We start from the raw sequence: 21,342 nt of genomic DNA, 5'->3' as shown, positions 1-21,342 counted from the left end.
TGCCGTGTTCCTCCGTGTAACCTGGCATGTTTACTTTCAGATCACACACCTCCTGTGAAGGCAGCATGTAAGTGGTCCTCCAGTGTGTAACGCTACTAACAGCAGAGCTACCCCCCCCCCCAAACCCTTCATTAACCCGCCCAATCCCCCCAACATGGTAGAGGTCTGCTCCTAACTGGGATCACTGGTTGCTTCTGGTTTGTGCTGCTCAGTTGGTGGTGGAGGAGGAGGAGGAGGAGGAAGGGTGGTGGATGGGTTTCCATGGTAACCGCTGCCTCTATCCAGACGTGTGTGGATGAGATTATTTGAGTGATTTTGAGGCACGAAGCCGCCGTTCCGTCTTCATGACCGGTGCACCGGGGCGCCGGCTCTCGCCCCATTTGTGAGACGCCTCCCAGACGGCTGCGGCGCTTTGATAAAGAGCCGAGGTGATTCCTCCGAGCTCTTCAGGCCCGCTGTTATTCATAGCGCTCCCACACGGGGGAATTCTTCTCAGGGAAGGAAAGGAGAAAGAGAGAGAGGAGGACGGGAGGCTTTCAGGGCGGTCTGTTTGGCGGCAGATGATAGCATCGCGGTTACAGGAGCGTGACGGGAGGCAAAAAGGCCGCCGCGCTCGCTGGCTGGAAGAGAAACGTTGTAAAAGGTGTCGTCGTTGAACGCTTCACTCAATTCACTCCTGACTTAATGAAGATTTTAGATACATAACAGCCCATTCAGCCATACGAGGCCTCCGGTGCTGAGTACCAGGCTGTCTTTAGCAGCTCTCACACACTGAAGTGGGTTTGTTTGAAGGCTGAAGCTGCTGCTAGATTCAATCTGCTGATGTTTGTGTTTTATTTTGGCTGGAAAATGATCAAATTTAATGTTTTTCATTCAGAATTTTATCATCACACATTCTTTAAAGGGTCAGTTCATGCAAATCACACCAATCTCATCTCGTTCATCCATCTCCTCGCTGCTATCCAACCATCGTTTCTGACGCCCAAAACATTTAAAACTCATCAGCAGTGCTGAGGCCCGGTCACACCAGAAACTGGCAAGGTGAAATGCAGTGTTGAACGAGCTACTTGGAAAGTCTACGGCCACGGCGACTCCCTCTGGATCAACTCCTCTCCGTCAAAGAGTTTAGAAGCAAAGAGGCGAAACTCGGGTGCTTTTTTGACAACGGCCACCAAGCTCCCAGGAAGAGCGCCGGTCGTTGATCCCGACTTTCGTAGTGGACAAACGGAGGCGGAGTTAAAGGAGCGAGGGCTGGGAGGGGAGGTTAAAGGAGCGAGGGCTGGGAGGAGGAGTTAAAGGAGCGAGGGCTGGGAGGAAGAGTTAAAGGAGCGAGGGCCGGGAGGCGGAGTTAAAGGAGCGAGGGCCGGGAGGAGGAGTTAAAGGAGCGAGGGCCGGGAGGAGAGGTTAAAGGAGCGAGGGCTGGGAGGCGGAGTTAAAGGAGCGAGGGCTGGGAGGAGGAGTTAAAGGAGCGAGGGCTGGGAGGAAGAGTTAAAGGAGCGAGGGCTGGGAGGAAGAGTTAAAGGAGCGAGGGCCGGGAGGCGGAGTTAAAGGAGCGAGGGCCGGGAGGAGGGGTTAAAGGAGCGAGGGCCGGGAGGCGGAGTTAAAGGAAACGCTACTGCGTCTGCTCCATGGGCTCAATGGATGCGGGAGATCGCAGGATGATCCGGGTACTTTTCCACTCGGAAGTTGAGCCATTTAGGCTTCATGCTCCACTGAGACACTCTCATAGGAATGAACGGGGCCCCGCCTACAACGCCGGATCCAGTTCTCTTAATACATCAACGGTACGAACGGGTCAAACGCTCTCTTGTTTACGTCAGCATTGAAACCGTAAAGCAGCTCTCGACCCATCAGTGAGTCACTAAAGGAACTCTGGTACTCAGGAGGAAGTACAACAAGCAGTAATCAACAACCTGAGAGCCTCCAGCAGGGCGGTGAGTTCAAGAGCCTCTCGGGAGAATAGTTCTGCATTTTCTAAACAAAAGCCGCCTGATTTGTTTTGTTGGTGAAGTTCTCTAAAAGTTGTTGGTCTTTTTCAATTCCTTGCCTTTTGGAAGGCGGTGTGACGGTGCCATTTGGTTGGTGATGGTGAAGTGATGTGTTGCTCTGAAACAGATGGTTGTTTGGTGTTTAAATCTTGGAATCAACGTGTGAACGAAGATTTCTCTTGATACTATCACTCAGGTTCTGTCATCGTAATGTCACAGAAATTGATAAATTCCCTTCAACAAGCTGAACTGAGTTGGAAAGAAGTGATTTCTTTATGCTTCTTTCTTGATTTTAAAAATGAAATGACGAGCTGCAGTTTCTTTGCCACGTAGAGAAGCTTCCTGAGTCTCTGTAGATGCTTATTTTACGCTCCACTTCGTAGAAAGATGCAATGTTTCACACGAGTATGCAAACCTCTCCATAAACATCTGCACCGCTTCATGTCTCGCTGGTTTTCTTCCCTCCGTTCGGCAGCGCTGCAGTGACCTCTGCTGACCTTCCTCTAACGGCAGGACGAGCAGGGGATGGGTTCATTATTCAAAGCTGATCTGAGAACAGCTTAATGTTTACATGCAGTGAGAAGAAGTGAACCCACTGAACGGGTGTTTATAAAGGGAAGTCAACGGATGTTTCAACACGCCTGGGCTGACGGGGATTCTTTGTTCCTTATTTGCTTATTTTTATTTTACCTGAGCCATATTCCAGTGAATTCACCTGTGTTTTAACAACTGTAGCAGGAATGCAAATTGACCTTTAAAAGCTGTTCTTTATTAATGCAACGTACCGTTCAAGGTCAAAAGTCTTATATTCCAATGCCGTGAGAAGAAGAGATAGTACTCAACACACAAATTGTTGTTTTAACACTTTATTCACTTTTAATGAATTAAACAAAAAAGATGTACCGTGTTAAACCGTGAACTTTAGAGGAGCTGGAAGGTGGATTTTGTTACCTTTATACTGAGCCAGGCTAGCTGTTTCCCCCCGTTTCCAGTCTTTATGCGGATTGATGTTCATTTGTGATGTCACAAATCTACAATATTTAAACCATTTCGCAGTTTTAAAACGTAAACATACTAAATGTGTCCTAGTTTTTTTCCTGTTGCAGTGTGTATGTGAATTACGTCAGCTGACGGGAAGTAGACATGGACCCAAGCTGTTGCCTAGCAACGCAATTCCGTTGCCATTCCATTGAAATGCGCTAAAACAGAGCGTTTCAGACAGAGCGTGAATACAGGTTTATTTAGACAGACAGTATGAGGAAAATAATGTGTTTTTTGAACATTAAATCATGTAAACATGTTCTAGTAGAAACCCAAAATACAAACATGAACCTGAAAATGAGCACGATATGGGACCTTTAAAGTCTCCACGAGTTAAAACACAGGTTGATGAACAGGAATAAGGTTGTTGCTAAGTAGATTTTGACCATCTCTCCCATTAACTGCCCCCAGGCTGCATGTAAACATGGTCGCTGGCTCCTGATTGGTTGCTATCAGCTGTAGAAGACGCCTAACTTTCTTTTCTTCTCTCCATCCGATGAAACAGCTCAGCAGAACCCGGCCCCGCCCATCCCGGCCCGGCAGTACGAGGTGGCGATGAACCGGCAGCAGCGCTACTTCCGCATCCCGTTCATCCGGCCGGGCGACCAGTACAAAGACCCCACGAACAAGAAGAAGGGCTGGTGGTACGCTCACTTCGACGGGCCCTGGATCGCCAGGCAGATGGAGCTGCACCCGGATAAACACCCCATCGTCCTGGTGGCAGGTCAGTACAACCCCGAGGAGGAGGAGACGGAGGGAAAGGAGGAAGTAGACTAAAAGCTGTGGCACGCCATAACCGGAAGTCCGGACATAAACGTTCTAGAGGCATTTTATCCAGTGTTTCTTCTACGATCTGTAGAACACAGTTTTATAACCCGCCACTTAATGTTAAGTCAAACCTAAACCAAAAAATCTAAGTTGCGTTAATACGTTAAAGAAATTAGTGGCGTTGAAACAAACTAGCGTTAACACGTTATTATCACGTTAACTTTGACAGCTCCATTTATTATATTTTCAGATTTTTGTAGTTACTGTTGACGTGTTATTAGAATCATAACTATCATGACGTCACTCTTCTCAACTTCAAATAAATGAAAAGCACCAGTTGGGGTGTTAACGGTGTTTGTGCCACAACGAGCTGTAAAAACCACAGATTTGACTAAACGACGAGTCGGAACACTAAAAAGAGAAAAGTTGTTTTTGTTTAGCCATCTGTCAAAGTGTACGAGTGTGTTGATGAGTTAACAACCTCCAGACTCCTACCGCCGTTTATTCCACCACTTCATTTCACTGAGAGGATTACACTCGTCTGTTGGGGTGGAGGAATGTTTGGGGTTTATGAAACCACGTCGTCGTTGTGTCGTCGTCAATCACAAACGGCTCATATTGTAGTGAGATAGTTGGTATTTTGGTGCATCGGGGTTCCCAGACAGCAGCAGTATGTGGCTGACTAACTACCTCATATAACTGTTGGCAATGCACTCACTGCTGGAACTTGTTATTGCCTTTACAGCTGCAGATGGGCCGGGTTGTTCTGACGGAATGTAAATTGCCGTCGTTGAGTGTGTTCAGGGAGTGAAATATTCAGTCTGCTAGAGTTCAACGGCTGCTGTTGTTACACTTCTTATTCAGGAAACACAACTCAAGTCCCAAATTCACCAAACCAGCTGTTTAAAGGAGAATTAAATAATCGCTGACTTTAGGTATTAAGATAGTAAAACCTTTTTAATTATGCAATTTTAGTTCAGTTAACAGAAATAGATAGATAAACGCCAGCCTTAAAAGTGAAATATCCCAACATATTACACATTAAAGGAATAATTAAAGGAAATTACCTCACCCCCAAAATGACTATTTGTAAATCAGTTATTTACCAGCCCATTTTACCTTAAATTCTTAAAGAAAACTTTGTTTTTCTCGAATCCCTCAGCGTTGAACGAAGAATCCAAAAACGGAGAAAAGTTTAACAGCAAAACTATATAAAAACATCCGTTTACAAACTCTCACACTGAAATCCAAGTCTCATTTATCCAGTCCATAAAAATGTCATGATATAGTCTATAGTATTGCCATAGAAATTCATAAAGATGTAATTAAAAAGTCATAGTATGGTATGCCGTAAAAAAATCCTAAAAAATTGTCATAGTATAATATAGCATGAAAAATGTGATAGTAAGAGTACTGTAAAAACAATCATAAAAAGGGCATAAAAAGTCACAGTATGCAATAAAAACATTTGTTATAGTACAGTATGCTGTAAAAATAAAATCATGAAAATGTCATAGTATAGTATGTGATGAAAAATTCATAAAAAAATGTCCTAAAAATGTCATAGTATAATGTCGTAAAAAAAATAGCGTAAACGTATATAATATAGTATGCCTTAAAAATGATAGTATAATACCATTAAAAAAAGTCATTGTATAGTATGCCGTGATAAAAATCAAACATTTTTCACAGTATAGTGGACCATAAAAAATTATATAGTTCATACTACAACTTTTTTACGAGTTTTCGACATACTATATGACTTCTTAACGACTTTTTTCGACATACTGTAATATGACTTTTTTTACGACTTTTTTGGACATTCTGTACTCTGAATTTGTTGTTGTTTACACATGTTTTCATGTTCCAGGAAAGGACGACATGGAGATGTGCGAGCTGAGTCTGGAGGAGACGGGCCTGTCGAGGAAGAGGGGAGCCGAGATCCTCCCTCGGCAGTTCGAGGAGATCTGGGAGCGCTGCGGCGGGATCCAGTACCTCCGCAGCGCCATCGAGAGCCGGCAGGCGCGCCCCACCTACGCCACCGCCATGCTGCAGAGCATGTTCAAGTAGACGGAGCCCGGCCGGGGGGGCGAGGGCTTCTCACTGCAAACAAAGGGACAAACGCACCAGCTACCTAACACAGATGACAGTGTGAGCGTACTGCACCAGGTTCTGACTGCAGGGCGTTCACGTGAACAGCGATTTCTCTCAACTGTCCTTTTGTTTCTCTCGTTTTTTGTTCGTGCTGGCTTTCAGTTCCTCGACGGGGGAGGGTGGGGCGAGGGCATGGAAGTTTTGCATTGAACCCTATGCAGAAAAATCATACTAAATTATCACATCTGGTGGTTTTCCAAGGAATTCTGTTCTCCGTAACATCTCTGCAAGTCTAACTACGAGGCCTTAATACTACTTTAACAGGGTTGCAATGCCAGAAGTAGGACTTTCTGTTTCGTTCAAACACGCTGCCTCCCCAAAACTTAATTCCTCTGTAATTATGCATTCCTGATTATTACACTGAAGTCTCACCGGTGTGTCGCTTCCATCTTTTAACAGCTAGCTGGTGATCCCTCTCCGACTTAAAACCTGCTGTTTACATTGTCTTCATGTGGTTCTTACAGGGCGAAAAAACACTTGCACAAGGAGCCGTCGGCGCTCACCGCGAGGCGGCGCTCACCGTGAAGCGGCGCTGCATGAGCGACTGCACTCAGAATTAAGTCAAATATTTGCTAATACTTACTTTTTTTTTTTTATTTTACCTTTTGTCTTTCCAACCGAATGTAACTTGAGACCTCGTTGATTTATTCATGTAGTGATTCTTCTTTTTCTTCTCACTCTGTGTGATTTAATGTGTAAAAGTTAATGAGAAAAAGGTCCAAAAAACATTCGACTTTGAGACCAAACGTCGATCCAAACTTTGAAACCCTCGTTGGGTTTTGTTTTTTTGTTTTTTCGGGGGTGGGCCGGAGCTTTAATTCAGCTCTGTGATTAATTTTTTTGTCTGCGTTTATTAAGCGAAGCAGAAAATGTGAAATAATAATTATGCAACTCCTCGCGGGTCAGTGCTGCAAAAAAGATTATCCTTCATACCATCTTCAAATTTGATCTTTTTACACGAGGAAACATAATTTGCCAACGCAGTGATTCCCAAGGCAGTTTTCCATTGACATCCATTTGTTTCATTTGATTCCAGAAAAATTTAAATCTCAGATTGGAATTTTTTTTCTGCCGCGTGAGAAGCTATCGTCATTAACTCTGTACGATGCACTGGTGGTACTCAGCCTTGAACTGGAACATTCATACACTGAACACTGAAGAAGTGCAGTCTGTGCAGCCTACGGTGATACTTCCAACTGGAATGTGAACGTTTTATTTTTCAAAAGAACAGTTTCTACTTCAGTGGCTCGGGCACGAGAAGCAATAATCACGCAAAACTAAGAAAGAAAAAAAAAACACGCTTCCTTTCGACGGGTACATGAAAAAAGATTTAAAGACAATCTGCTGTGACGTTCCACCTTTACTCACCTGAGGTTGCCAAGTCTGTTCCCTGAGCTTTCTATTTCCCTTCTTGACGCTCTCCTCTGCACAACTTTAGATTGTCTGAAGATCTGTCTCGTTGTAGCTGATCCCCTTTGTACGAACGGCATTAACATGCAGAGGACGCAGCCTCGGAAATCAATGAACGAATGAACCCGAGATACACTGATGGTCTGATAGTCCGGATAAGAGCGACAGGAAGTTTGGATTTGGTGATCTACGGGTCGAACGATGTCTAGACGAGGGGTTTAGTTTACACGCTGAAGAAACAATAGACTCTTAAAATTGCATCAGTTCAGGTTCACACAGAGTTACGTCTTCAAAGATCTGAATTTGCATTTCAAAGATGGTTCAAGTTTGATTAAAAAAGCGTGTAAACAAACATCAGAATGCCTTCAGGATACCCGGTTACACGAGTCGTTTCCCTGTCTGTTAAAGCCGAGTGTAAAAGGGGCTACACATTCTACGATTAAGACCCCAGTATTGGTTTCAACACCCGAGTCATGACCTCAAAAATGTTCCCTCAAAGTGTACAAGAAAATGTTTCTCTTCCACACATTTACAATCATTCCTCGGGAAGCACTGCCTTTTGTCCACCGTCACTTTTCTAACGCTGATCTCTCTCTCTCTTTAACAGATGAATAAAAGCATTCCATGTTTCACTCACCGCTCTGCTCGTTCTTTCTCTCCTGTTTTGGTGTCACGATGCTGAAATACCGTTTTAAAGAAACGAAGGAAAACGGCGTCTCTTATTCAACTCAATTTGTATTTTCAACTATAACATTTAAACATTGTTTTGTCTATTTGAACTGTACAAAAGAACATGGTGAGAATGTGAAGAGATCACTGATGCAAGGCTCCGTTTTCAGATTTGAGATGATCTCATCGAGTCCTGTGTGTTTTGAAACAACCTATTTACTACAGAAACAGAGTCCGTGTACAAAAAACAGTCCAGGGTCGATCGATATCCACCCGATCGATGCTGCAGAGCTCCTCGGCGTCGTCGCCACGCCGCGAGCGGCTGCAGATGACGACGGACATCCGAAATGTCTGTTCACCCCGAAGGGAGAGATAGTCCTCCGATATGAAGCTCAGAGGTCTGAAGAGTTTGGAGGCGTACAGTTTGTCCTGAAAGCTCTTCAGCTCTGCATCCTTGTTGATTGTTTTAACTGTGAGGCCGTGACGAGTCTCGCGTTCCTGCTACTGAGTCCTGTTTCATCAAGTCTGCAGAGGAAGAACATGAGATATTAGAGTACGACAACAATATTACATGTCAGTCAGTTTAGTAGAGCTGGGGACCAAAGATTTATAACAGAAGAAGAAAGAAGAAATTAAGACATTTTTCAACATACTATACTGACTTCTTTTTCCGAATTTTGACATACCATACTGTGACTTTTTTCATGAAATTTTTCGAAATACTATACTATGAATTTTTTTCAAAAAAATTTCGTCATACTATATACTATGACTTTTATATGACATTTTTCAAAATACTATACCATCACTTTTTTTAAAGTTATTTTTTGGGGGCATTTTTTATTGACAGGACAGTGGATAAAGTCTTGGAAAGGGGGGAGAGAGAGAGATGACATGCGGAAAGGTCCACAGGCCAGATTCGAACCCTCGTCCACCGCAGCTAGCCTTTGCCGTATATGGGCGCCCGCTCTACCAACTGAGCTAACCAGGCGCCCACCATGACTTTTTTTAATAAAGTTTTTCGACATACTATACTGTGACTTTTTTTATGACATTTTTCGACATGCTACACTGACTTTTATTTCATTACATTTTTAGAAATACTATACTGACTTTTTTTTCATGACATTTTTTATACTATCACTTTTTTCAAAAAAAAATTCGACATACTACGCTGACTTTTTTTATGAAATTTTTCGAAATACTATACTATGAATTTTTTTCATGAAATTTTTTCGAAATACTATTCTATGATTTCTTTAATGAAATTTTTCAACATACTATACTGTGACTTTTTCTATGACATTTTTCGACATTCTATACTATGACTTTTTTTCATGACATTTTTCGACATACTATATGACTTTTTTTCAAATACATTTCGACATGTTTTACTATGATATGTTTTCATGAAATTTTACAAAATACTATACTATGACTTTTTTTCATGAAATATTTCAACAAAAATCGCAATAAATTCTAATATTGAATCGCAATACTTGTAGAATCGCAATACATATCGAATCGGTTCCCAAGTATCGTGATAGTATAGAATCGGGAGATACTTTAGGGGAATCGTCCAAGCCCTTCTAATCATCCCAAGGTGAGACGAGGACTCGAGACAAATCCTGGCGTTTACCCGTCAATGACGATTTCTGCTCCAAAACAGTCCTGACATTGAGTCCTCCTCCATCCTCTGGGAGCTGTAATTAGTCACCATTCAGCTCTGCGTCTGCTTAAACACACAGCAGCTCTAAACCAATTTGGGTTCAGGCTGGCGGGAAGGATTACAGCCCAGTAATTTGTCTAAATCAAATGATCACAGGAAGATAGCAGCGTGCACAGGTGCTTGTTTTAGGTGTGGATTTAATCTCAAACTGCAGGTTTTCTCTGCATCATCGGATAACTCTATCACCTTATATTCAGCTCTCATTTATACAACCAACCCTTGCTGAGTGTGCATGATCTTTCCCTCCAGCGGTAACACATGATTGCACATGTGGGATTTAAGCAGAACAACCTTCGCTCGCCTGCTACGAGCCTTACCTTTTGTAGTATTCTCAGATGACATCCGATCCGATATATTTTCTTAACTGGCCAGGCCTGGGAGAGAGTCGCTGTCTTTGTATCTATAAAATGAGAAAAATTAGGGTTTAAAAAGGAAACTGCAGCTACAGCAACTCTGCACACTCCAGACTCCACCCTGAAACTCTTCCACTCTTTGTGTCCAGAGAAGAGATTCAGAGAGACGATATCACAGAAGACCTGCACATGTACTACACAATCTGTCCAAATACAAAGGAGCTGAAGAGAAAAGTGATCAACATTGATAACCGGCCCTCGTTAACCGATTATTAATCGTTAATCGATGCATGCAGCGGTGTACCAGCTGCAGGAGCACAACGGGCAACTGAGTCTCCAGTTCAGCGTCCGGGAGCGTTAACTTAGCAGCTACGATGCTGCGTGTAGTGTCGCGGACATGCAGCCACTTTCCCAGTAAAAGTCTCCACCGCACATGTAGTTTAGTTTAGCAGGTTGTCAGCTGTGTGTCTGCCCGGCGGAACTTCAGCGAGTGTCCGACAAACAGTGTGTGTGTTTGTGCTACATTAGCAGCTGTATCATTGCCGGTGGCTCCGTGCTCGCCGCCGCCGCACACACAGTCTGTCAGCGCGGCGAAACTTCAGCGAGTGTCCGACAGGCCGTCTGTGTGTGGCGGCGGTTAGCGTGGGGTTGTGGGTGGTGTTCTAGCTGTGAACGTAGGTGTAGCAGTGTGTGTACAGTTTATTTGTCGGTGAATAAATGCTACAACTCCTCCGCTCCGCACCGCTCAAGCGAGCTCGAAAGACCGGAGTCAACTTCCTGTATCCTGCAACTCCGGCTCCGTCTTTTAAGGTGGACTCTTAAGGTGGACCAGCTTTTCTCCTTAAAGAGACGAGCCGCTCCTCTGAGCCGCTCAGCTTTTGAGTTAATTATTAATATTTCTTTTAACCGTTTTAACTATGGATGCACCAATACCACTTTTTTTCAGACGAGTACAAGTACTTACATTTGGGTACTCGCCGATACCGAGTACCGATACGAGTACTTCTCTGTTCCAAAAGACCCTCGTTAACAGCCAGCTGGAGGATGTGAGCGACACACGGCAGGCTGGGGAGTCCCACATACGAGGCGGTGCGCCACGAACCGGCTCTAGGTCGGATTGGAAAGTCTCCAGGCGAAGGTGGCTCGCGACCGCAGCTTTACAGCGCTCCCCGCCCGGATCTCGCCGCACCGTGGACAAAGGGCTCGCTGCGCCCTCTCTCCCCACCGGGGAGGTACGGGGCCCCCTGCTCCCGGTGCGACTGTCAACCGCGTTGTGCCCCCAGGGCGGGGCTCGGCCCACGTAAAAGGCGCCAGGGGTCTGCAGCGTTGTTGGCAACCCACCCGACCCGTCTTGAAACACAGACCAAGGAGTCGAACGCACACGCGAGTCAGAGGGTGCAAGCAAAACCCCCGTGGCGCAATGATATTGAGGGCCGATGCACGCCGTCTGAGGTGGGATCCCGGCCCAGCGGGGTCGGGCGCACCACCGTAAAGTGGTATCGGTGTCGTTGTATCAGAGCCGTTTTGAGAGTAAGAGTACGAGTACATGAGCACACTGGTATCGGTATCGGTGCATCCCTCGTATTAACCGATAGTGTTAATCTGTTAAAATGCTAAATGTCGGTTAAACGGTTAATTATTAACATCCTTACTTCAGATTCATCCTTAAATAATGAAGCAGTCCCTTAAACTGAGTTCAAAATGATGAAACCTCAGACACATTTTACATCTTAATTTTACACTTCAGGGGAGTTTTTTTTGTACAACACTTTTAAAACAAAGATTACTTTGTGAGCCAGAGGGAAAAACATCTACAGCTCCCACTCATCATATCTTTGGTTTGTCCATTAGAGTACGATTACTGCGTTCACAGCCTCCCAGAAGAACCGCACCAGAGTTCAGAGATTAAAACGGACTAGATGTTGTGAAAGCGCCTTTAAAGAATACAGCGTCTTAAAGAAGCGTGTCACTCTGCGACCTGTAAGGTTGAAACACGTCAGCCGTTTGCAGCACATATATAACGAGGCTTTACCATCTTATCACACCTACCGGTCACACAGGAGGATTCAGACAGCCAGTAAACTGTGTTTAAGACACTCCGCTGTTGCGCCCACACACGGCTTAGAAATCTGTTTGTTACACAACCACTAACCTGGGCGACAATCCAACCACAACAAAACCCTGGCAGCCAGCAGGTAAGCCAGGTAAGTGTGTCGCTGCAGGACATAGAAACATGACCTGGAGTACCAGGGGCACACGGAGAGCAAGGTGCACGACAACAAAACCTAAATAACTGTGTTTTGGAACATAAAGGAATTCTTTCGATTAAAAAGCTTTCATCTCACAACCAAAATGATTCAGTTGCTTCCTCCAGCAGCTCTCTGTGTTGTTTGTCAGGCAGCCAAATAAGATTAAAAGGAACGTGCAGCTCTGCAGTATTAACCTTCTGGGCTGTGTTCAGTGTTTACTGCTGTTTTCTGGACGCAGGATTAGACCAAACAGGGTTCAGTGTTAATGACAGGTGGTAAAATCCAAGTCGACTGCGACCCCAAAGAGAACGACTTTAGCTGTTTGTACATCAAATATTCACCTGGAACCAAACCGCTGAGGGTCCAGTGTGAAGAAACATGACTTCTGTATTCAGCTCCTCCAGCGTTAAAACACACACAAGTCAGTGCATCGACTAAATGTCTCACATCGCTTCAGGTGATTTCAAATCATCACCATGTCAAAGAGTTCACGCTCCGCCAGCAGCATACAAACCTGCTCTGTTCACTTTAAATGTCTCTATGAAATAAACAGTAGTAGATCTGTTATTATTTATGTTATAGTTGAATATAGTTGAAGTGGTCTTCCGTACACCACATTTCCCTACTCCGCCCGTCGGACGGCGATTCGGCGCTGGGCTCTTCCCTCTTCGCTCGCCGCTACTGAGGAATCCTGACAGGCTGCACCTTCCCCGTTTGTGGGAGTGATTTCAGTCATGCATGTATTAAGAGAGGTTTCAGGTTTCATCGTCTCACAGCAGAGAATACTGATGATTTTTCCGGGATTTTTAAAGCTAATTTGATATACTTGGCGTTTTTTTTTTTTAAATCATTCAAATTTGTCTGGGTGGTCAGTAACACATCTTTCTGTGACAAACCCACAATGCAAATTTATTTTTTTCTTTACACGGACTTTAAGTCCAAATGTTCACTTCAACGATACTTTGGTCGATGAATGGTAATTTTCCGGGCAGATTTAATTGAAACATTTATAGTCCCCAGAGGATGAATCAGTGTTGTTCTGATTACCTCCAGATCTTTTCTATCAGACTACAGTTTCCATTCATGCACAAGAAACACCGAAATGACCCCGTGACCTCGCCTCTTGCGCCACCCTCAGGTCGACTAAAACATTATGAGTTGTCGTCGACTAAAACTCTGAGGGATAAAAATGACTGAAATGGGACTAAAACTAAGAAGCCTTTCATGTAAGCACTAAGACAAAATCTAAAATAGCCGCCCAAATTAACATTTCTAGGTGACGGGATCGCAAGAAGATGAACAAGATAAGAAAAACGTTTCTGCTCCTTTTTGTTTTCGCTGAATTTTCTCTAATATTCTCTTGTGAAATATTGATTTGTTTCACATCTTCAGACGTCAAATAAATAACAACACAGGTCAATAAAACGTCTCAGAGCTCATAAAAAATAAAAGTTCACATTTTGTTAGAATCCCAATCTTGGTTTTCACTGCTGTATTTCCACGTTTCGCTTGTAACGGTCTCAAAGCTGGAAAGTATTGAAGTACAAGTACTCAAGTATTGTACTTAAGGTATTGAGTATTTCCATTTCATACTTCTACTCCTCTACAATACAGAGGCAAATACTAAACTTTACTTTGCAGATTCAGATTATTAATAAATGAAATATTATTATAGGTTAAGATAAGACTTTATTAATCCCGGGGGAAGTAGATTCAGAAGCTCCCCAGCAGTATATAAAGTAGTTTAAATGAGCTCCACCTGTACCAGCTGCAACATTAAAGTGATGAACATCAATAATTACAATATATATTATTCTGCAATGGGTCATTCTGCATGATGATGATACTTCTGGTTCTTTAAGTACAGTTTGATGCTAATATTTTCTACTTTTCTTAAGTATCATTTTGAATGCAGGACTTTTATTTGTAACAGAGTATTTCTACAGTGTGATATTAGTACTTGCATCGGAGCTCACAGAGGTGTTCGTGATTTAACTGTTCTCCTCTGTAGTTTCAGCAACATCTCGTTACTGACCGGCGGCTAAATGGAAATTCAGAAAATGAGATTCCTCCTCCGTCTCTGAGAGAGCAACAGGCCTGATAAAGATAAAAGATAATAAGAATGTGACCTAAAAATATCTCTCAGATGATGGGAAATTAATGTTTCAATAGAAAACTCTCCGAGGTGCTCGGTGTCAGGAGTCGACGAGCCGACAGTCTAACGGGGCTGAAATTAGATTTTCCGTGCAGTAGAAAAAGGCAGCGACTGTGAGCCGTTAGTTAATGAAAGAAACGCTTCCTATCCGTTAAAAACCTACTTAGCATTGATTTACAGTCTGTGTGAGAGTGGAGAGTAAACACAGAAGATAAAGGAAAGAACAAAGAAAGTACAAACTGTACAAGAGCAACCAGTAACCTCATATTACAAACAACTAGTTTATTAGTTTCTCTGCTGAACTCTGAATGTGTTTAACTGAACTCAGAGTTAAATTTAGAGGCGGCACACAAAGTAAACAACAAGATACACGAGAACGTGGAAAGGCCATTTGAGGCAAAGAAGCGTCGTCGAGGTCGAAATGTTTCAACGTCAGCAAAATCTTTGTGATTATTACAAAACTGTGAGTCAAATTTAGGGTTTGAAATACAGTAAGCTACGTAGGGTGCAACTGTCAATCAATTAAAATAGTTAATCGCGACAAATCACACTTTTTTAATCTGTTCAACATGTACCTTAAAGGGAGATTAGTCAAGTATTTAATCCTCTTATCAACATGGGAGAGGGTAAATATGCTGCTTTATGCAGATGTATGTATATATTTATTACTGGAAATCAATTAACAACACAAAACAATGACAGATATTGTCCAGAAACCCTCACAGGTACTGCATTTAGCATAAAACAATATGCTCCAATCATAACATGGCAAACTGCAGCCCAACAGGCAACAACAGCTGTCAGTGTGTCAGTGTGCTGACTTGACTATGACTTGCCCCAAACTGCATGTGATGATCATAAAGTGGGCATGTCTGTAAAGGGGAGACTCGTGGGTACCCATAGAACCCATTTACATTCACTGATCTGGAGGTCAGAGGTCAAGGGACCCCTTTGGAAATGGACATGACAGTTTTTCCTCGCCAAAATTTAGCATACATTTGAAGCGTTATTTAACCTCCTTCATAACGAGCTAGTATGACATGGTTGGTATTGATGGATTCATCAGGTTTTATAGTTTCATACGATGCCAGTGTCAGACTTTTCTTCTGCCTTTCTTTTGGACATTCATTTTCCGACTTTTTCCAGACATTTTTCAGGCATTTTCTTTTTTACATTTTTCCGACTTTTATTTCGGACTTTTTTTTCCGACTTTTTTTCTACCAAAATTTTTTTTCAGAATTTTTTCAGACTTTATTTCTTCCGACATTTTGTTTTGACATTTTTCAGACTTTTTTTTCGGACTTTTTTTAGACTTTTTTGGGACATTTTTCAGACTTTTTTTCAGACTTTATTTCTTCCGACATTTTTCAGACTTTTTTTTCCAGATATTTTTCAGACTTTTTTTTTCAGACTTTTTTTTCAACTTTTTTCCAAATTTATTTCTTCCGACATTTTTTTTTACATTTTTCGACTTTTTTTTCGACTTTTTTTCCGAATTTATTTCTTCCGACATTTTTTTTTACATTTTTTCAGTCTTTTTTTTCCAGACATTTTTCAGAATTTTTTTCTTCTTCTTTTTTTGACATCTTTCAGTCTTTTTTTTCCAGACATTTTTCAGACTTTTTTGTCAGACTTTTTTTCTACCAACATTTTTTTTCAGAATTTTTTCAGACTTTATTTCTTCCGACATTTTGTTTTGACATTTTTCAGACTTTTTTTCGGACTTTTTTTAGACTTTTTTGGGACATTTTTCAGACTTTTTTTCAGACTTTATTTCTTCCGACATTTTTCAGACTTTTTTTTCCAGATATTTTTCAGACTTTTTTTTTCAGACTTTTTTTTCGACTTTTTTTCCGAATTTATTTCTTCCGACATTTTTTTTTACATTTTTTCAGTCTTTTTTTTCCAGACATTTTTCAGAATTTTTTTCTTCTTCTTTTTTTGACATCTTTCAGTCTTTTTTTTCCAGACATTTTTCAGACTTTTTTTCTACCAACATTTTTTTTCAGAATTTTTTCAGACTTTATTTCTTCCGACATTTTGTTTTGACATTTTTCAGACTTTTTTTTCGGACTTTTTTTAGACTTTTTTGGGACATTTTTCAGACTTTTTTTCAGACTTTTTTTTCAGACTTTATTTCTTCCAACAATTTTTTTTCCAGATATTTTTCAGACTTTTTTTTCCAGATATTTTTCAGACTTTTTTTTTCAGAATTTTTTTCAGACTTTTTTTCAGAATTTTTTTCCAGACATCGTTCAGACATTTTTTTCATCCAACATTTTTTTTCAGAATTTTTTCAGACTTTATTTCTTCCGACATTTTGTTTTGACATTTTTCAGACTTTTTTTTCAGACTTTTTTTTCCAGATATTTTTCATATTTTTCTTTTCAGACTTTTTTTCCAGATTTTTTTTTCAGACTTTTTTCCGACCTTATTTCTTCCGACATTTTTTTTGACATTTTTCAGACTTTTTTTTCCAGACATCTTTCAGACTATTTTGTCAGACATTATTTCTTCCAACATTTTTTTTCAGAATTTTTTCAGACTTTATTTCTTCCGACATTTTGTTTTGACATTTTTAAGAGTTTTTTTTCGGACTTTTTTTAGACTTTTTTGGGACATTTTTCAGACTTTATTTCTTCCGACATTTTTCAGACTTTTTTTTCCAGATATTTTTTCAGACTTTTTTTTTCAGACTTTTTTTTCAGACTTTTTTCAGAATTTATTTCTTCCGACATTTTTCCAGAATTTTTTTTCAGAATTTTTTCCGACCTTATTTCTTCCGACATATTTTTTGACATTTTTCAGACTTTTTTTTCCAGACATCTTTCAAACTATTTTGTCAGACTTTATTTCTTCCGACATTTTTCAGACTTTTTTCAGACATTTTTATTTACATTCACACATCTGGAGGTCAGAGGTCAACGGACCCCTTTGGAAATGGCCATGACAGTTTTTCCTCAACAACATTTAGCGTAACTTTGGAGCGTTATTTAACCTCCTTCATGACAAGCTGGTATGACATGGTTGGTACCGAGGGATTCATCAGGTTTTTCTAGTTTCATATGATATCAGTATCTTCTTAAAAATGAGCGCCCCACAACCTAAAATAAACAAGTTGCTTTAATGCGTTAAAGAAATTAATGGCATTAAAACAAATTTGCGTTAACGCGTTATTATCGTGTTAACTTTGACAGCCCTCATTAAAATACACGGACTGCCAGTTTATGACTTTGTGTCGCTGAAATGTCAGTTATTAAGAAGTTTCATTCACACATGTTAACGCAGAGTTTTCTCCAATCACAGAGGACCGTCTGTTGAAAACGCCTGAAGCAAGATATCTCGTCAAACTTCTGATGAAAAACTTTCTTCAACTAATCATAGAGAAAGATTCAAAATGATTTTTGTGACTCGCCAACTTTTCCTGTAGCTAAATCAACATCCCGACAAGCTAGTACAACATGGTTGGTACCAATGGATTCATTAGGTTTTTATAGTTTCATATGATAACCAGTATCTTCAGAAATTAGTGGCGTTAAAACGAATTTGCATTAACGCGTTATTATCGCGTTAACTTTGAAGGTCCTAGTAAATTTCTGTGCTGTAAAACCAAAACAACAAGCTGAAAGATGCTAAAATACAGAGCAGGGCTGAGAGGAGCTGCTCAGTCAGGTGATACGATTAATGCAGCTGAAATGTGGATGTTGAATGAGGGTAAGACAAACCTTTTCTTGCGTATTGAGGTTGATGTGTTTCTGTTATTAGCTCTGGTTGGAGGAGACTTTTTCTCCTGTGTCTGTTGTCGGAGCAACGTCACGTCGTACTGAATCCAAACCCATCATCCTAGCGAGCTCTGAGTGTAGTTATTTACCTGCACACGGCTCCGTGTCCGGGCACGATGTGACAGTCTCCTCCTCGGCAGTAGTCGGGCTGCAGGACGCACAGACTCTGGCAGGGCAGGCCGTCCACCGACAGGAAGCCCGGCTCACACTGACACTGAGCCTCCTTCGTCCGGCCGCTCACCACGCAGCGAGAAAACTCATCGCAGGCCAGGAACTTACAGGCGTCGGCCTGATCGGCTGTGAGGAGAAGAAGAAGAAGATTAGTATTCATGCAGTGTGTTCCTCCTCCTCCTCCGCCGTGACCACCTCCTCTCTCCAGGAGGTGTTGAGGAGGGTTTGATTTTAATGAGGTCTTCAGCTTCTGGATTTAGCCTCCGGCGTGGACGGCTTCCGAGACTAAACGTCAGGTACACTCTGAGGAAATTAGCATGGTTGGACGGTTTCACGGATGAAATGTACGCCGTGTGATGCCACGATGTGTCTTCTGTGTGACTGTAAATCACACATACATCCACATGTATGCACATTACGAGTGAACCCTGAATAGTCGACTATTCCATCTCACAATCGAATCGACTCTCTCTCTCTCTCACTTGCTCTCTTCTTTGCCGTCTCCTCCTGATGAGGCGGCTGTCTGGCTTCTGCTGCACCGAGGAGCCGTACCGCAGCACGCCGCCCACAGCGCACCGGAGGACGGATAGACATGTTGCCAAGGTTCACCGTTTCGGGACGTTTTAGAGGTGCACCGACCACCAACACCGCTCGCCCTGTCCTCAGCTCCAGCACCGACACCGACACCGCACCGGGCTGCACTGAGATTCGTTTATTTCTCTAACGGCACTTTTCTCTGGTTTTCTTTTGGGCTGAAAGTTGTGCTACCCGTCGTTCGGACCTGTTAGAGGCCCACAAACAGTGTGGCTAATCAACTTAGTCAGGAAATTACTCAAATAAATATGAAATATAGAAATGCCAAAATCCACTGAAGGGGGGTTTTAAATAGACGAGGATCAACGAGCAAAAAAACAAACATGATTCGCCGATAGGTACGGCATGACCAATCAGATTCAACCGTGTAAATTCTCCGTCTGAGATACCCCTAATGTACTCTATATCTATTCAAATGTATTGTATGTTGCTATCTACCGCATGACTTTGATATTACTACATTTCTATGAAGCATGAGGTGTGCATGGCCGGGTGCATATTACAGCACGGAGTGTATTTTATCACCAGCGGCTGATTGTCTCAGCAAAAACACGATCCCCAGTCCGCCGCCTGCGAGGCGAAAGATGTTGCAGCAGCACTTCTCATCTTCATTATTATTATTCCTGCCCTGTAATGTTCTGAACAATCCCACTGTGTATTGATGGATTTGACATATAGACCTAATTACTGAGTCTATCTGAATGTGTTTGTGATCTCTGCTCTCTGCCTGCGTCTCCTCTGTGGAGAATATTACAATATAAAGCTTATATGAGAGCATGAGAGGCATATAAAGAAGCAGCACTGATACGACAACGGGACTTATTATGAGACGCCGGTTTGTGTTTTATCACACGCATAAAAAAAACACATCATAAGGAACATTCACCGCTAACGCCAACAAACGACCAGCCTGCACCGTGACTCAGACTCCAACACAAACTCAACACAAACTCCACGGAAGCACAAAAACACAACTAAGTTCTATCTGGTGAAGCCCGTCTGGCAAAACAGGAATGTGACCGACGTCGGGGGACGACTAGGATCAACATCGGCACGGCCTTCGATTCATGGAAGGACTTTTGTTTGGTTTAACCCAGGGGTCAGCAACCTTTACTATCAAAAGAGACGGACAGTCTGTCTGGAGCAAAACATTTGAGCATTGTGATGAAGATAACACAGTTTATAGTCTAAGTATATAGTATATCAGTCTAATGCAGTGAGGGCCAAAGAGACAATGTACTACGGAGTATTAGGGCCACACTGAGGGAAAAAACATCTGAGATTTACAGAATAAAGTCAGAATATTACGAGAAAAAAAGTCGTAATATTACAAAAATGAAATCATAACTTTACGAGAAAAAAAGTCATAATGTTACGAGAATAAAATCATAACTTTACGAGAAAAAAAGTCGTAACATTACGAGAATAAAGTCATACCTTAACGAGAATAAAGTCATAATATTATGAGAATAAAATCATAACTTTACGAGAAAAAAAGTCGTAATGTTACGAGAATAAAGTCATAACTTTACGAGAAAGAGTTGGAATATTACGAGAATAAAGTCATAACTTAACGAGAAAAAAAGAAAATAACACGTAAAATTACTAATTTATAATATTACGACTTTTTTCTCGAAAAACCTATGACTTTATTCTTGTAATATTATGACTTTATTATTGAAATCTCAGATTTTTTTTTTCTTCTCAATGTGGCCCTCATACTCCGTCGTACCGTCGTACCATAGACCTACAACAATGATAAATAAAAATGAAAATGTAAACAAAGAACAGTTATTCGTTTCCATTGTTAAAACTCCACAGGGAGCCACTGGAGAGGAGCTAAAGAGACGCAGGTTGCTGACCCCTGCTTTCAGGTATATTTTGAACAGATAAATTAAATATTAAAATTGATTGACAGCCGTAAAAAAAGATGTAATCTGAACAAAATGATTCATTGTGATAAAGTTTCATATTCAGGCCATCCAGAAGTTTTTATGATTATTGCATTGCTGTAAATACTGTGATTTATTATAATCACGTGTAAATGTACCTGGTTCAACGTCCAGAGAGTGGGTGTCGATCTGGATGTGCAGGTTGTTGAAGGCGGTGGAGCAGAACTCCTCCAGGACGCAGTGGACGGCCTCGGTGATGTTGTACGGCACCGATTTGGCGAACTGCATCTTGCTGTTGACGACCACGCTGCCCTTCCTGAAGTTCAGAATCTCCAGCTTCTTGAAGCCCGTCAGGTTGGCCTGCAGGAACGGCATCAGCTGGAGGCG

General features: G+C 41.8%; 2 protein-coding genes across 12 annotated transcripts in view; one reads left to right on the top strand and one right to left on the bottom strand.

Moving 5' to 3' along the window:
* LOC141755857 (unconventional myosin-VI-like) overlaps positions 1-7,997 on the top strand; it is a 131,238-nt gene extending 123,241 nt beyond the window's left edge. For 6 of the 10 annotated variants that reach the window (XM_074615142.1, XM_074615139.1, XM_074615137.1 and 3 more), the window contains 3 exons: positions 41-67; positions 3,535-3,753; positions 5,668-7,997. In XM_074615142.1, the coding sequence (XP_074471243.1) occupies positions 41-67; positions 3,535-3,753; positions 5,668-5,867 (446 nt within the window). In that variant the 3' untranslated portion in view covers positions 5,868-7,997. The remainder of the gene's footprint in view (positions 1-40; positions 68-3,534; positions 3,754-5,667) is intronic. The other 4 variants (XM_074615144.1, XM_074615141.1, XM_074615138.1 and 1 more) reach the window with 1 other exon arrangement.
* LOC141755856 (uncharacterized) overlaps positions 6,741-21,342 on the bottom strand; it is a 47,532-nt gene continuing 32,930 nt past the window's right edge. For both annotated transcript variants that reach the window (XM_074615135.1, XM_074615136.1), the window contains 4 exons: positions 21,114-21,333; positions 18,388-18,595; positions 10,077-10,159; positions 6,741-8,555 (listed from right to left, as the gene is read on the bottom strand). In XM_074615135.1, the coding sequence (XP_074471236.1) occupies positions 10,120-10,159; positions 18,388-18,595; positions 21,114-21,333 (468 nt within the window). In that variant the 3' untranslated portion in view covers positions 6,741-8,555; positions 10,077-10,119. The remainder of the gene's footprint in view (positions 8,556-10,076; positions 10,160-18,387; positions 18,596-21,113; positions 21,334-21,342) is intronic.

The sequence above is a fragment of the Sebastes fasciatus genome, chromosome 18, assembly GCF_043250625.1.
Source record: "Sebastes fasciatus isolate fSebFas1 chromosome 18, fSebFas1.pri, whole genome shotgun sequence".
NCBI lineage: Eukaryota > Metazoa > Chordata > Actinopteri > Perciformes > Sebastidae > Sebastes > Sebastes fasciatus.
Note: the sequence above shows the minus strand (reverse complement) of the source record. Positions and strands in the feature narration are given on the sequence as shown.